This window comes from Patagioenas fasciata, chromosome 1, assembly GCF_037038585.1.
Source record: "Patagioenas fasciata isolate bPatFas1 chromosome 1, bPatFas1.hap1, whole genome shotgun sequence".
NCBI classification, from domain to species: Eukaryota; Metazoa; Chordata; class Aves; order Columbiformes; family Columbidae; genus Patagioenas; species Patagioenas fasciata.
Window position 1 is genome coordinate 314,142 of NC_092520.1, and position 11,711 is coordinate 325,852.

The following is an 11,711-nucleotide window of genomic DNA, read 5'->3' on the forward strand; positions in this document are numbered from 1 at the left end:
ACCCGGTTTTTGTAACAAACGTTTATTTGTGGTGCCGGCGGCTGTTCCACGTGGCCTGGATGGAAACAGTGACAGTGAAGCGCGAAGCTGGGGCGGCGTGGGCGCAGCAGGCGAGGCGGCCCGGGGGGGCCGGGGCCGAGACCGTTAGTGAGCTGCGCTGGGGAGGGGGCGGCGCGCGGCCCCTGCAGCCGCGCGAGGGGCTGGGGCTGCTCAGTCTGTGCCCGCAGCTGCCGGGGCGCTGGTGCTGCCGGGGCGCTGGTGCTGCCGGGGCGCTGCGGTCCGAGGGCTGCGGGGCAGCTCCGGGAGGGCAGCGCTGTCTGTACCGTGTCCGTGGCCGGCTCAGGGTGAGGGGCGCTCCCGGCTCCCCTTGGCACTGGGGTGAGAAGGCACTTGGGGGGGCGGGGAGGGAAGCGTGGCAGCGTCGGGTGGCGGGAGGCGCCTCCCCGCCTACTTCTCCTGCATCTTCTCCAGGATGGGCACGATCATGTCAAACTTGGGGCGCTTGGCCGGGTCCTCGTTCATGCAGATCTTCATCAGCTTGCAGATGTGTGGGGAGATGCCGGGCGGGATGGTGGGACGCAGCCCCTCCAGCGCCACCTGGGAGCAGGACGGCATCAGGAACCCGTCCCCAGCCCCGCAGCGCGGGAGCAGGAGCGGGGGTCTCCTCCGGCCCCCCAGCTCCGCCCGTCACGCCGAGCTGGGGTTCCCGGCGCCCTCCTCACCTTCATGCCGATCTCCATGTTGGACAGGTCTGCGAACGGCACCTCGCGCGTCACCAGCTCCCACAGCAGCACCGCGAAGCTCCACATGTCGGCCGAGCGCCTGTTGATCTCCTCCGGCTTCTTCTGCAGGGCTGCGGGACCAGCGCGGGGGCTGAGCGGGGCCAGGATGGGGCCCAGGGGAGGGGGACCGGCTACCGGGCACTCACCTTCTGGTGCCACCCAGGCGGGCGCGTACATCCTGCCCGGGCACTGGAAGGAGAACTTCACGTCAGCCATGCTGATCCGGGCCGTCATGTCCTCGTCGATCTGCGGAGAGCGGTGTTGGGGAGCCGGCCCTGCCCGGCCGCGGGCCGCGCTGCAGCGCCGCACTCACCATGACGCTGCGGCTGTTGAGGTGGTGGCGCGGGATGAGCGGCTCCAGCGTGTGCAGGAACGCCATGCCCCGCGCGATGTCGAACGCGAACTTCACCGCCTGCATCTGGTCCACCACGAAGTCTGCGGGGCAGGGACACGGGAGTGAGGGGGGGACACAGGGAGGCGACACGAGGGGGTGACAGGAGGGTGAGGGGGTGACACAAGGGGGTGACACAAAGGGGTGACACAAGGGCGAGGGGGTGACATGAGGGTGAGAGGATGACATGAGGGGTTGACGTGAGGGTGGGGGGGTGACACAAGGGGGTGACACGAGGGCGAGGGGGTGACATGAGGGTGAGAGGATGACATGAGGGGTTGACGTGAGGGTGGGGGGGTGACACAAGGGTGAGGGGGTGACACGAGGGTGAAGGGGTGACACAAGGGTGAGAGGATGACATGAGGGGGCGACACGAGGGTGAGGGGGTGACAGGAGGGTGAGGGGGCTGATGTGAGGGGTGATGCCACCCGCGCTGTGGGGTGACACTGGCAGGCTCCGCACGCGGGTGCAGGAGGGTGTGTGGATGGCAGAGGGGGCTCAGCCCCGGCCCAGCCTGCTGTTGCAGCTGGAGGGGTGCCCGCCCCCCAAACACACGGGGGAGCATCTCGTGGAGGTGGGGGGACAGCCCCTGCCCCGCTGTCACCGTCAGCACTCACTCGTCCCCTCGTGCAGCACGTTGTAGAGGGAGCCGTAGGGCATCCAGTGGCTGATGACGGTGGGGTGGGGGGCCGGGGGGGACTGGCAGGCGCCCAGCACTGGGAGCACGTTGGGGTGCGAGAAGATCCTGCAAGGGAAGTGACAGCCCTGAGAAGGGCGTGCTGCCCGCCCCTCCTCATGCCACCGGGTCCTCGCAGGGCGTCCTGTGTCCCCTGGGCCAGCCCGCGGACCCGCCAGGGTGCCTGCCCTGCAGACCCATCGGGGTGCTGCCCTGCAGACCAGCAGGGGTGCCTGCCCTGGGGACCCGCTGGGGTGCCTGCCCTGCAGACCCATCGGGGTGCAGGCCCTGTGGACCCGCTGGGGTGCCGGCCCGCGGACCCGGGACAGGCGCGGGCGCTCACCGCAGCTTCGGGTACTCCTCGTTGAAGTCGCGGCTCTTGCGAGTCGTCCAGTCCCGGATTTTCAGTACTTTGATGACGATGTCGTTGCCTTGCCAGCGCCCTTTCCACAGCTGCGGGGACACGGAGCCGGTCACCGCGAGGGACATGGAGTCCCTGAGCCCCTCCCCGCCCCACGGGACCCTCAGGTCCACAGCATCATGGAGCGACTACGGCAAGTCACAGGAGCGAGCTGTGGCCATCGGGGCCGGGCAGCGCTTGCCCTGCGGGCTGGTCCATGCTGGCAGAGACCCGTGCCGGGGCGGCGCAGGGTTTGCAACCCCCGCATGGGCCTACGCACCTCTCCTGACTGGTTCTCGTTGAGTCTCTGGCTCAGGCTCAGCTGCTTGAAGTCTATTCCAGCGAGTTTGTTGAGAGTCCCGTTTCCTGTAAGAAAAGGACGCGCATGTGGCTCCCGGACCCTGCTCTGGAGTCCGCAGGGGAGGCGGTTCCAGCGGGACCCGCTCCGGCCAGGAGCCCTGGGGAGGGGGTTTCCACCTCCCGGAGGGGCCGCTTTCCCTCCCCGGTCCTGGGAGCCCCCCCGGCCGCGCGGGGCCGCGCTCTCGAGCGTTCCCGCTGGGGCTCAGCGCTTACGGGGCCGCGTGCGGGTCGTGCCCTTCCAGAACGTGTCCTTGTAGGGGATCTTGGTGAGGCTCTGGCCCAGCTTCTCAGCGCGCTCTGCGGAGACATGGAGGGGGGTATGGGGAGGGGGGCACGGGGAGCTCGCTGAGGAGCGCGGGGCTGCAGCGGGAGCTGGGCCATGGGTCAGGATGGGACCCTCCTACCTCTCAGCACCTCCCTCAGCGGGGTCTTGGCTTTGTCGATGGGCGTCTCGCCGTATTTGTTGGCAATGCTGACCAGGGCGCCGTTGCCCACCAGGTCCTGAGGGAGCAGAAAGCACCTGGGGCGCTGTCCCCAGCCTCCCCACGCACACCCAGCTCCAGCTCCGGCCGTCCCCGTGCCCCCTCCCTCGCCCCGGCTGCTGCCCGCGTCCCCCTCACCTCCGCCACCTGGTCGTGTCCCCAGAAGCAGGCGTAGTGCAGCGGCGCGTTCCCGTGCTCGTTCACGGCGTTGATGTCCGCCTTGAACTGGATCAGCTGGGGCGGGGGGACAAGCCCGCTGAACCAGAGCAGGGTCTGTCCCCCAGCACCGCGCCCCGGGGGGCTGCGCGTGGGGGGAGGCCAGGGGTGCACAAGGGGGGACACCAGCAGGTGACAGTGGGCAGCGCGTCCCAGGTGCGCGGACGAGGGCTGCGGGTCCCGTTGGGCTCGCCGCGGGGACAGGACGGGGACACGCACCTTCTGCACGATGTCGCGGTGGCCGTGGCTGGCGGCCAGGTGCAGCGGCGTGTCGTCGCCGCGGTTCATCACGTTGATGCGCGCCCCCCGCATGATGAGCATGTCCACCACGTTGGAGCGGCCCTCGCGGCAGGCCCAGTGCAGGGGGCTGAACCCGTGGTCATCCCTGCGCAGGTGACAGCGACAGCTCTGCCGCCCGCCCGCCGCGTCCTGCCCCGGCCAGGCGGGGGGGCGAGCGCAGGCAGGGGCTGCCCATGGCACCGCGGCCGGGACGTGTCACCCCGTGCCACACACCGGCTGCGAGCCCAGGGGACAGGGGCCAAGGGACAGGCTGAGCAGGGCCAAGGGGACAGGGGCCAAGGGACAGGCTGAGCAGGGCCAAGGGGACAGGGGCCAAGGGACAGGGACAGGCTGAGGGGGCAAAGGGACAGGGACAGGCTGAGTGGGGCCAAGGGGACAGGCTGAGGGGGCAAAGGGACAGGCTGAGCAGGGCCAAGGGACAGGGACAGGCTGAGGGGGCAAAGGGACAGGGACAGGCTGAGTGGGGCCAAGGGGACAGGCTGAGGGGGCAAAGGGACAGGGACAGGCTGAGTGGGGCCAAGGGGACAGGCTGAGGGGGCAAAGGGACAGGCTGAGCAGGGCCAAGGGACAGGGACAGGCTGAGGGGGCCAAGGGACAGGGACAGGCTGAGTGGGGCCAAGGGGACAGGCTGAGGGGGCAAAGGGACAGGCTGAGCAGCGCCAAGGGGACGGGGCCAAGGGACAGGGCCAGGCCGAGTGTCTGTCCCGCTCTCCTGTCCCCAGCAGGGCCCCGCAGCCCCCTCCAGACCGTGTTCTCCGCGCTGGACCAGCGCTGGCAGAGCCGGATCCTCCCCGGCCCCGCTCGGCTGCTCCTGCCCAAGTAAGGGAGGAGGAGACCGGCCCGGCCTTAAAAGGAGACCCAGGCCTGGCGGGGGGTGCACCCGGCCCCTGCAGCTCCCGTGGGGCGACCGATCAGCTCCCCCATCGGGGTCCCCATCAGTCCCCCACACTTCCCTGCGGGCAGGAGGGCAGGAGAGGTGGGCAGGCAGGACAGGAGGACAGGCAGGACAGGAGGACAGGCAGGACAGGAGGACAGGCAGGACAGGTGGGCAGGCAGGACAGGAGGGCAGGAGGACAGGCAGGACAGGAGGACAGGCAGGACAGGAGGACAGGCAGGACAGGTGGACAGGCAGGACAGGTGGACAGGAGAACAGGCAGGACAGGAGGACAGGCAGGACAGGTGGACAGGAGAACAGGCAGGACAGGAGGACAGGCAGGACAGGAGGACAGGAGGACAGGCAGGACAGGAGGGCAGGCAGGACAGGAGGACAGGCAGGACAGGAGGACAGGCAGGACAGGAGGGCAGGCAGGACAGGAGGACAGGAGGACAGGCAGGACAGGCAGGACGGGAGGACAGGCAGGACGGGAGGGCAGGCAGGACGGGAGGACAGGCAGGACAGGCAGGACAGGAGGGCAGGCAGGACAGGAGGACAGGCAGGACAGGAGGGCAGGCAGGACAGGCAGGACAGGAGGACAGGCAGGACAGGAGGACAGGCAGGACAGGAGGACAGGCAGGACAGGAGGACAGGCAGGACAGGTGGACAGGCAGGACAGGAGGGCAGGCAGGACAGGTGGGCAGGCAGGACGGGAGGACAGGCAGGACAGGAGGACAGGAGGACAGGCAGGACAGGAGGACAGGCAGGACAGGTGGGCAGGCAGGACAGGAGGACAGGCAGGACAGGAGGACAGGAGGGCAGGCAGGACAGGAGGGCAGGCAGGACAGGAGGACAGGCAGGACAGGAGGACAGGAGGACAGGCAGGACAGGAGGACAGGCAGGACAGGCAGGACAGGAGGACAGGCAGGACAGGCAGGACAGGAGGGCAGGCAGGACAGGAGGACAGGCAGGACAGGAGGGCAGGCAGGACAGGAGGACAGGCAGGACAGGAGGACAGGCAGGACAGGCAGGACAGGAGGGCAGGCAGGACAGGAGGGCAGGCAGGACAGGAGGACAGGCAGGACAGGAGGACAGGAGGACAGGCAGGACAGGAGGACAGGCAGGACAGGAGGGCAGGCAGGACAGGAGGACAGGCAGGACAGGAGGACAGGAGGACAGGCAGGACAGGAGGACAAGCAGGACAGGAGGACAGGAGGGCAGGCAGGACAGGAGGACAGGCAGGACAGGAGGACGGGAGGGCAGGCAGGACAGGAGGACAGGAGGACAGGCAGGACAGGAGGACAGGCAGGACAGGAGGACAGGAGGACAGGCAGGACAGGCAGGACAGGAGGGCAGGCAGGACAGGAGGACAGGCAGGACAGGAGGACAGGCAGGACAGGAGGACAGGAGGACAGGCAGGACAGGAGGACAAGCAGGACAGGAGGACAGGAGGGCAGGCAGGACAGGAGGACAGGCAGGACAGGAGGACGGGAGGGCAGGCAGGACAGGAGGACAGGCAGGACAGGCAGGACAGGAGGGCAGGCAGGACAGGAGGACAGGCAGGACAGGAGGGCAGGCAGGACAGGAGGACAGGCAGGACAGGAGGACAGGCAGGACAGGCAGGACAGGAGGGCAGGCAGGACAGGAGGGCAGGCAGGACAGGAGGACAGGCAGGACAGGAGGACAGGAGGACAGGCAGGACAGGAGGACAAGCAGGACAGGAGGACAGGAGGGCAGGCAGGACAGGAGGACAGGAGGACAGGCAGGACAGGAGGACAGGAGGACAGGCAGGACAGGAGGACAGGCAGGACAGGAGGACAGGAGGACAGGCAGGACAGGCAGGACAGGAGGGCAGGCAGGACAGGAGGACAGGCAGGACAGGAGGACAGGCAGGACAGGAGGACAGGAGGACAGGCAGGACAGGAGGACAGGCAGGACAGGCAGGACAGGAGGACAGGCAGGACAGGAGGACAGGAGGGCAGGCAGGACAGGAGGACAGGCAGGACAGGAGGGCAGGCAGGACAGGAGGGCAGGCAGGACAGGAGGACAGGAGGACAGGCAGGACAGGAGGACAGGCAGAGCAGGCAGGACAGGAGGACAGGCAGGACAGGAGGGCAGGCAGGACAGGAGGGCAGGCAGGACAGGAGGGCAGGCAGGACAGGAGGACAGGAGGACAGGAGGGCAGGCAGGACAGGAGGACAGGAGGACAGGCAGGACAGGAGGACAGGCAGGGCAGGAGGACAGGCAGGACAGGAGGACAGGAGGACAGGAGGGCAGGCAGGACAGGAGGACAGGAGGACAGGCAGGGCAGGAGGACAGGCAGGGCAGGAGGACAGGCAGGGCAGGCAGGACAGGAGGACAGGAGGGCAGGCAGGACAGGAGGACAGGAGGACAGGCAGGACAGGAGGACAGGCAGGACAGGAGGGCAGGCAGGACAGGAGGACAGGCAGGACAGGAGGACAGGCAGGACAGGAGGGCAGGCAGGACAGGAGGACAGGCAGGACAGGAGGACAGGAGGACAGGCAGGACAGGAGGACAGGCAGAGCAGGCAGGACAGGAGGACAGGCAGGACAGGAGGGCAGGCAGGACAGGAGGACAGGCAGGGCAGGAGGACAGGCAGGACAGGAGGACAGGCAGGACAGGAGGACAGGCAGGACAGGCAGGACAGGAGGGCAGGCAGGACAGGAGGACAGGAGGACAGGAGGACAGGAGGACAGGCAGGACAGGAGGACAGGCAGGACAGGAGGACAGGCAGGACGGGAGGGCAGGCAGGACAGGAGGGCAGGCAGGACAGGAGGACAGGAGGGCAGGAGGACAGGCAGGACAGGAGGACAGGCAGGACGGGAGGACAGGCAGGACAGGAGGACAGGAGGCCAGGCAGGACAGGAGGACAGGCAGGACAGGCAGGACGGGAGGGCAGGCAGGACGGGAGGGCAGGCAGGACGGGAGGACAGGCAGGGCAGGAGAACAGGCAGGACGGGAGGGCAGGCAGGACAGGAGGGCAGGCAGGACAGGAGGACAGGCAGGACAGGAGGACAGGCAGGACGGGAGGGCAGGCAGGACAGGAGGACAGGCAGGACGGGAGGGCAGGCAGGACAGGAGGGCAGGCAGGACGGGAGGGCAGGCAGGGCAGGAGGACAGGCAGGACAGGCAGGACGGGAGGACAGGCAGGACAGGAGGACAGGCAGGACGGGAGGGCCAGCTGGCCCCCCAGGCAGGTACCCTGGGACAGGCGCCCAGCGAGCGCCAGCAGCCCCGGTCGCTCAGGCACCTCCCGTGGACGAGGCCGGCTCGGTGTGACCGGAGCCACGGAGGGACCGGCAGACACGCCGCAGGGCGCCGGGCAGCACGAGCGCGGGAGGCGCTGCCGCGGCCCAGAACGGGGGTCGCTGCGGGCAGGGGCTGCGCCGGGCCCCATGAACCCTGTGCTGGGCCGGGCGCGCTGCCGGGGGCCGCGGGAGCTCCCGGGGCCGGGGACGTGCCGTGGGGAGATGTGGGGCCGGGGACGTGCCGTGGGGAGATGTGGGGCCGGGGACGTGCCGTGGGGGAGATGTGGGGCAGGGGACGTGCCGTGGGGAGATGTGGGGCCGGGGACGTGCCGTGGGGGAGATGTGGGGCAGGGGACGTGCCGTGGGGAGATGTGGGGCAGGGGACGTGCCGTGGGGAGATGTGGGGCCGGGGACGTGCCGTGGGGGAGATGTGGGGCAGGGGACGTGCCGTGGGGAGATGTGGGGCAGGGGACGTGCCGGGGGGAGATGTGGGGCCGGGGACGTGCCGTGGGGAGATGTGGGGCAGGGGACGTGCCGTGGGGAGATGTGGGGCCGGGGACGTGCCGGGGGGAGATGTGGGGCAGGGGACGTGCCGTGGGGAGATGTGGGGCAGGGGACGTGCCGTGGGGGAGATGTGGGGCAGGGGACGTGCCGTGGGGAGATGTGGGGCCGGGGACGTGCCATGGGGAGATGTGGGGCTGGGGACGTGCCGTGGGGAGATGTGGGGCAGGGGATGTGCCATCGGGGAGATGTGGGGCTGGGGACGTGCCGTGGGGAGATGTGGGGCAGGGCGTGGGTCAGCCCTGCGCAGAGCCCAGCTCCTGCGAGACCGGGACCAGCTGCACCGCTCCCGGCAGCGTGGCAGGGTCTGTGTCACCCCGGGGATGGGGCCAGTGTCACCCCGGGGACCGGGTCAGTGTCACCCCGGGGATGGGGTCAGTGTCACCCCGGGGACCGGGTCAGTGTCACCCCGGGGATGGGGTCAGTGTCACCCCGGGGACCGGGTCAGTGTCACCCCGGGGACGGGGTCAGTGTCACCCCGGGGACCGGGTCAGTGTCACCCCGGGGACGGGGTCAGTGTCACCCCGGGGACCGGGTCAGTGTCACCCCGGGGATGGGGTCAGTGTCACCCCGGGGACGGGGTCAGTGTCACCCCAGGGACCGGGTCAGTGTCACCCCGGGGATGGGGTCAGTGTCACCCCGGGGACGGGGTCAGTGTCACCCCGGGGATGGGGTCAGTGTCACCCCGGGGACCGGGTCAGTGTCACCCCGGGGACGGGGTCAGTGTCACCCCGGGGACCGGGTCAGTGTCACCCCGGGGACCGGGTCAGTGTCACCCCGGGGATGGGGTCAGTGTCACCCCGGGGACCGGGTCAGTGTCACCCCGGGGACCGGGTCAGTGTCACCCCGGGGATGGGGTCAGTGTCACCCCAGGGACCGGGTCAGTGTCACCCCGGGGACCGGGTCAGTGTCACCCCGGGGATGGGGTCAGTGTCACCCCGGGGACCGGGTCAGTGTCACCCCGGGGACCGGGTCAGTGTCACCCCGGGGACGGGAGACGCTCCCAGCGGCCCCTGCCCAGCCGGGCCACCGCGCCCTGCCCAGCTGCGGCCGAGGGAGCGGCGGGCGGACGCGCAGCGCCCGTGCCCCGGCGATGCGGTAACTTCCTCCGGCGGGGAGGAGCCCAATCCCACCCCCCGCCCCGGACACGCAGCGGAAACGAGCCCCGGGCCACCCAGCGCCCCCGGCCAGCGCCCCCGGCCAGCGCCCCCCGCCCCGGCGGTCCCCGCTCACCCCTGGTTCAGGTCGTTCTCGGTGTTGTCCAGCCAGAGCCGCACGGCCACCGCGTTGCCCTCCCGGCACTGCGTGAAGATGTCGTCCATCGCGGCTCTCGCTGCGGGGGGGTGTGTGAGGACGCGGGGCCCGCTGCGGAGCGGCGCTCCTGCCCCTTCCACGCGCGGCGCTGGGGCCGGGACGTCGCCTCCCGCAGCCCCTCTGCTGGGGCGGCCCCCGGGGGGCGGGCCGGGACCCCTGTGTGCCCCTCGGCAGCCCTGGGAAACCCGCGGGGACGGGGCTGGGCTGGGCTGGGGATGGGGCCGGAGCCGGAGCCGGGCTGGGCACGGAGGGGAAGCTCCGGCCGCCTCCAGCGCCATGGGTGCCCGCAGCAGCCCGCAGGAAGCAGATCTGGCATCCACGGGCTTATCTGCAGGCCCAGCCAGGCCCTGTGCCCGCATCTCCCGGGGGAGCGCGCGGGGGGAGCCCCGGCACCGCCCTGCATGGCACCCACAGCTCCACCGACCCGCCCGGTCCCAGCTTGGCTGAGCTCAGCTCGGCGTCACACTCAAGACGCTGGGACCCCAAAGGTCCACAGGCTCCCCCTCTCCCCACCGTAACCAACAGACAGCCCAGCCCAGAGCCGGGCCAGAGCACACGTCCCGGTTCATCTGCCACCCTGGCAGCAGCAGCGCCACCGAGAGCCAGGGCTGCACCACCCCGAGCTCCCCGGCTGCACCGGGCACGAACGTTCCTGCCTGGGGGTCTGCGGCACCGGGCAGGGACGTGGGGCCGTGGCACCGGGCAGGGACGTGGGGCCGTGGCACCGGGCAGGGACACGGGGCCGTGGCACCGGGCAGAGCCGTGGGGCCGTGGCACTGGGCAGGGACACGGGGCTGTGGCACTGTGTAGGGATGTGGGGCTGTGGCACCGGGCAGGGCCATGGGGCTGTGGCACCGGGCAGGGCCGTGGGGCTGCCCTCCGAGGGTCCTGTGGGCAGGGACAGACCAAGCGCGATGCCCCTGGCTGGTGCTGACCCCGCTGCAGCGGGACCCTGCCCGCTCTGCCAGGCTGGCCGCTGGCTCTGTGGGGCGGGGGACACAGGACACGCACCTCACGGCCTGGAGCCCCGGGGAGCCCCACGGGCACCAGAACCAGCTCTGGCACCGCCGGGGCAGCACCGGCCCCGCTCCCGCTCACCGGCTGCGGAGAACGGGGCAGCCCTGCCCTGAGCCCCGACCGACGTGTGCGGGTCAACACTGCCTCCAGACCAGATTTGTCACCCGCCAGCCGGGACAGGACCAGGGGAGGGACCCCAGGACAGCCCATCCTGCCCCAGCCCCCTGGGACTCGTGTCCCGCTGCCACCGCTGCCTCCCCTGCAGCCGCGACCCTGCCTGGCCCGGGGTGCCGCGCTGTCACCGCTCCAGCCCGGCCCTGCCCTCCCGAACCGACCGGCATCCACCCCCGTGGCCAAGTGGCCACGCTGGCCCTGCTGAGCCCTCGCTGGCCCCTGTCCCCAGCGCCCCGGCCACGGCCCCACGACGCAGAGCCCCGGGCCACCCCGCGCTGCGCCCCGGTCCTCAGGAGCTCTGACCCAAGACCCCATCGCCCAGCCCAAGGTCAGGCCCAGCCCCATCGCCCAGCCCAAGGCCAGGCTCGGCCTAAGGCCAGGCCCGGCCCCTGCCCAGCTCCCGCCACACCTGGGCCCAGCCCAGCCTGCTCGAACCCAGCCCTGCCGCCCCAGTCCCGCCCCCGTTCCCCGCCTGTCCCAGCCCCAGCCCGGCCCCGGCCGCTGCCCCTCAGCCCCTGGCCCGGCCCAGCCCGGACTGAGCGCGGCCGGACCCGTCCCTCCCCACCGCGTTCTGTCCCGACCCGCGGCCGCCCCAGCCCGACCCCGCCCGGCCTCGTCCGCGCCAACGCGCAGCCCGGTCCCGCTTCCTCCCCAGCCCAGCCCAGCCCAGCCCAGCCCAGCGCGGCGCGGTCCGGCCCGGCCCGGCCGCCCTTACCGGCTGCGGCGGCGGCGCAGGGCGGCGGCTGGGGGAGCGGGCAGCGCGTGGGCTCCGCCCCGGCCGCCCGCCGCCAGCGCCCCCTGCCGGCCGCCCGCCGCGCCGCACCCGCACCCGCACCCGCTCCGGCTCCGCGCCGCGGGCAGGGGACGTGGGGCGCGGGCAGCGGCGGGGGCAGCA

General features: G+C 71.4%; 1 protein-coding gene across 1 annotated transcript; it reads right to left on the reverse strand.

Annotated features, from left to right (window-relative positions):
* Positions 1–6: 6 nt before the first annotated feature.
* On the reverse strand, positions 7–11,659 carry ILK (integrin linked kinase). Its single transcript, XM_065835169.2, has 13 exons — positions 11,532–11,659; positions 9,545–9,644; positions 3,527–3,692; positions 3,230–3,325; positions 3,014–3,110; positions 2,823–2,906; positions 2,530–2,615; positions 2,193–2,302; positions 1,791–1,918; positions 1,096–1,217; positions 929–1,028; positions 723–853; positions 7–597 (listed from the first exon to the last, which is right to left on the reverse strand). The coding sequence occupies exons 2-13, from the start codon at positions 9,631–9,633 to the stop codon at positions 448–450; spliced, it is 1,359 nt and encodes a 452-aa protein (XP_065691241.1). The 5' UTR covers positions 9,634–9,644; positions 11,532–11,659; the 3' UTR covers positions 7–447.
* Positions 11,660–11,711: the final 52 nt, after the last annotated feature.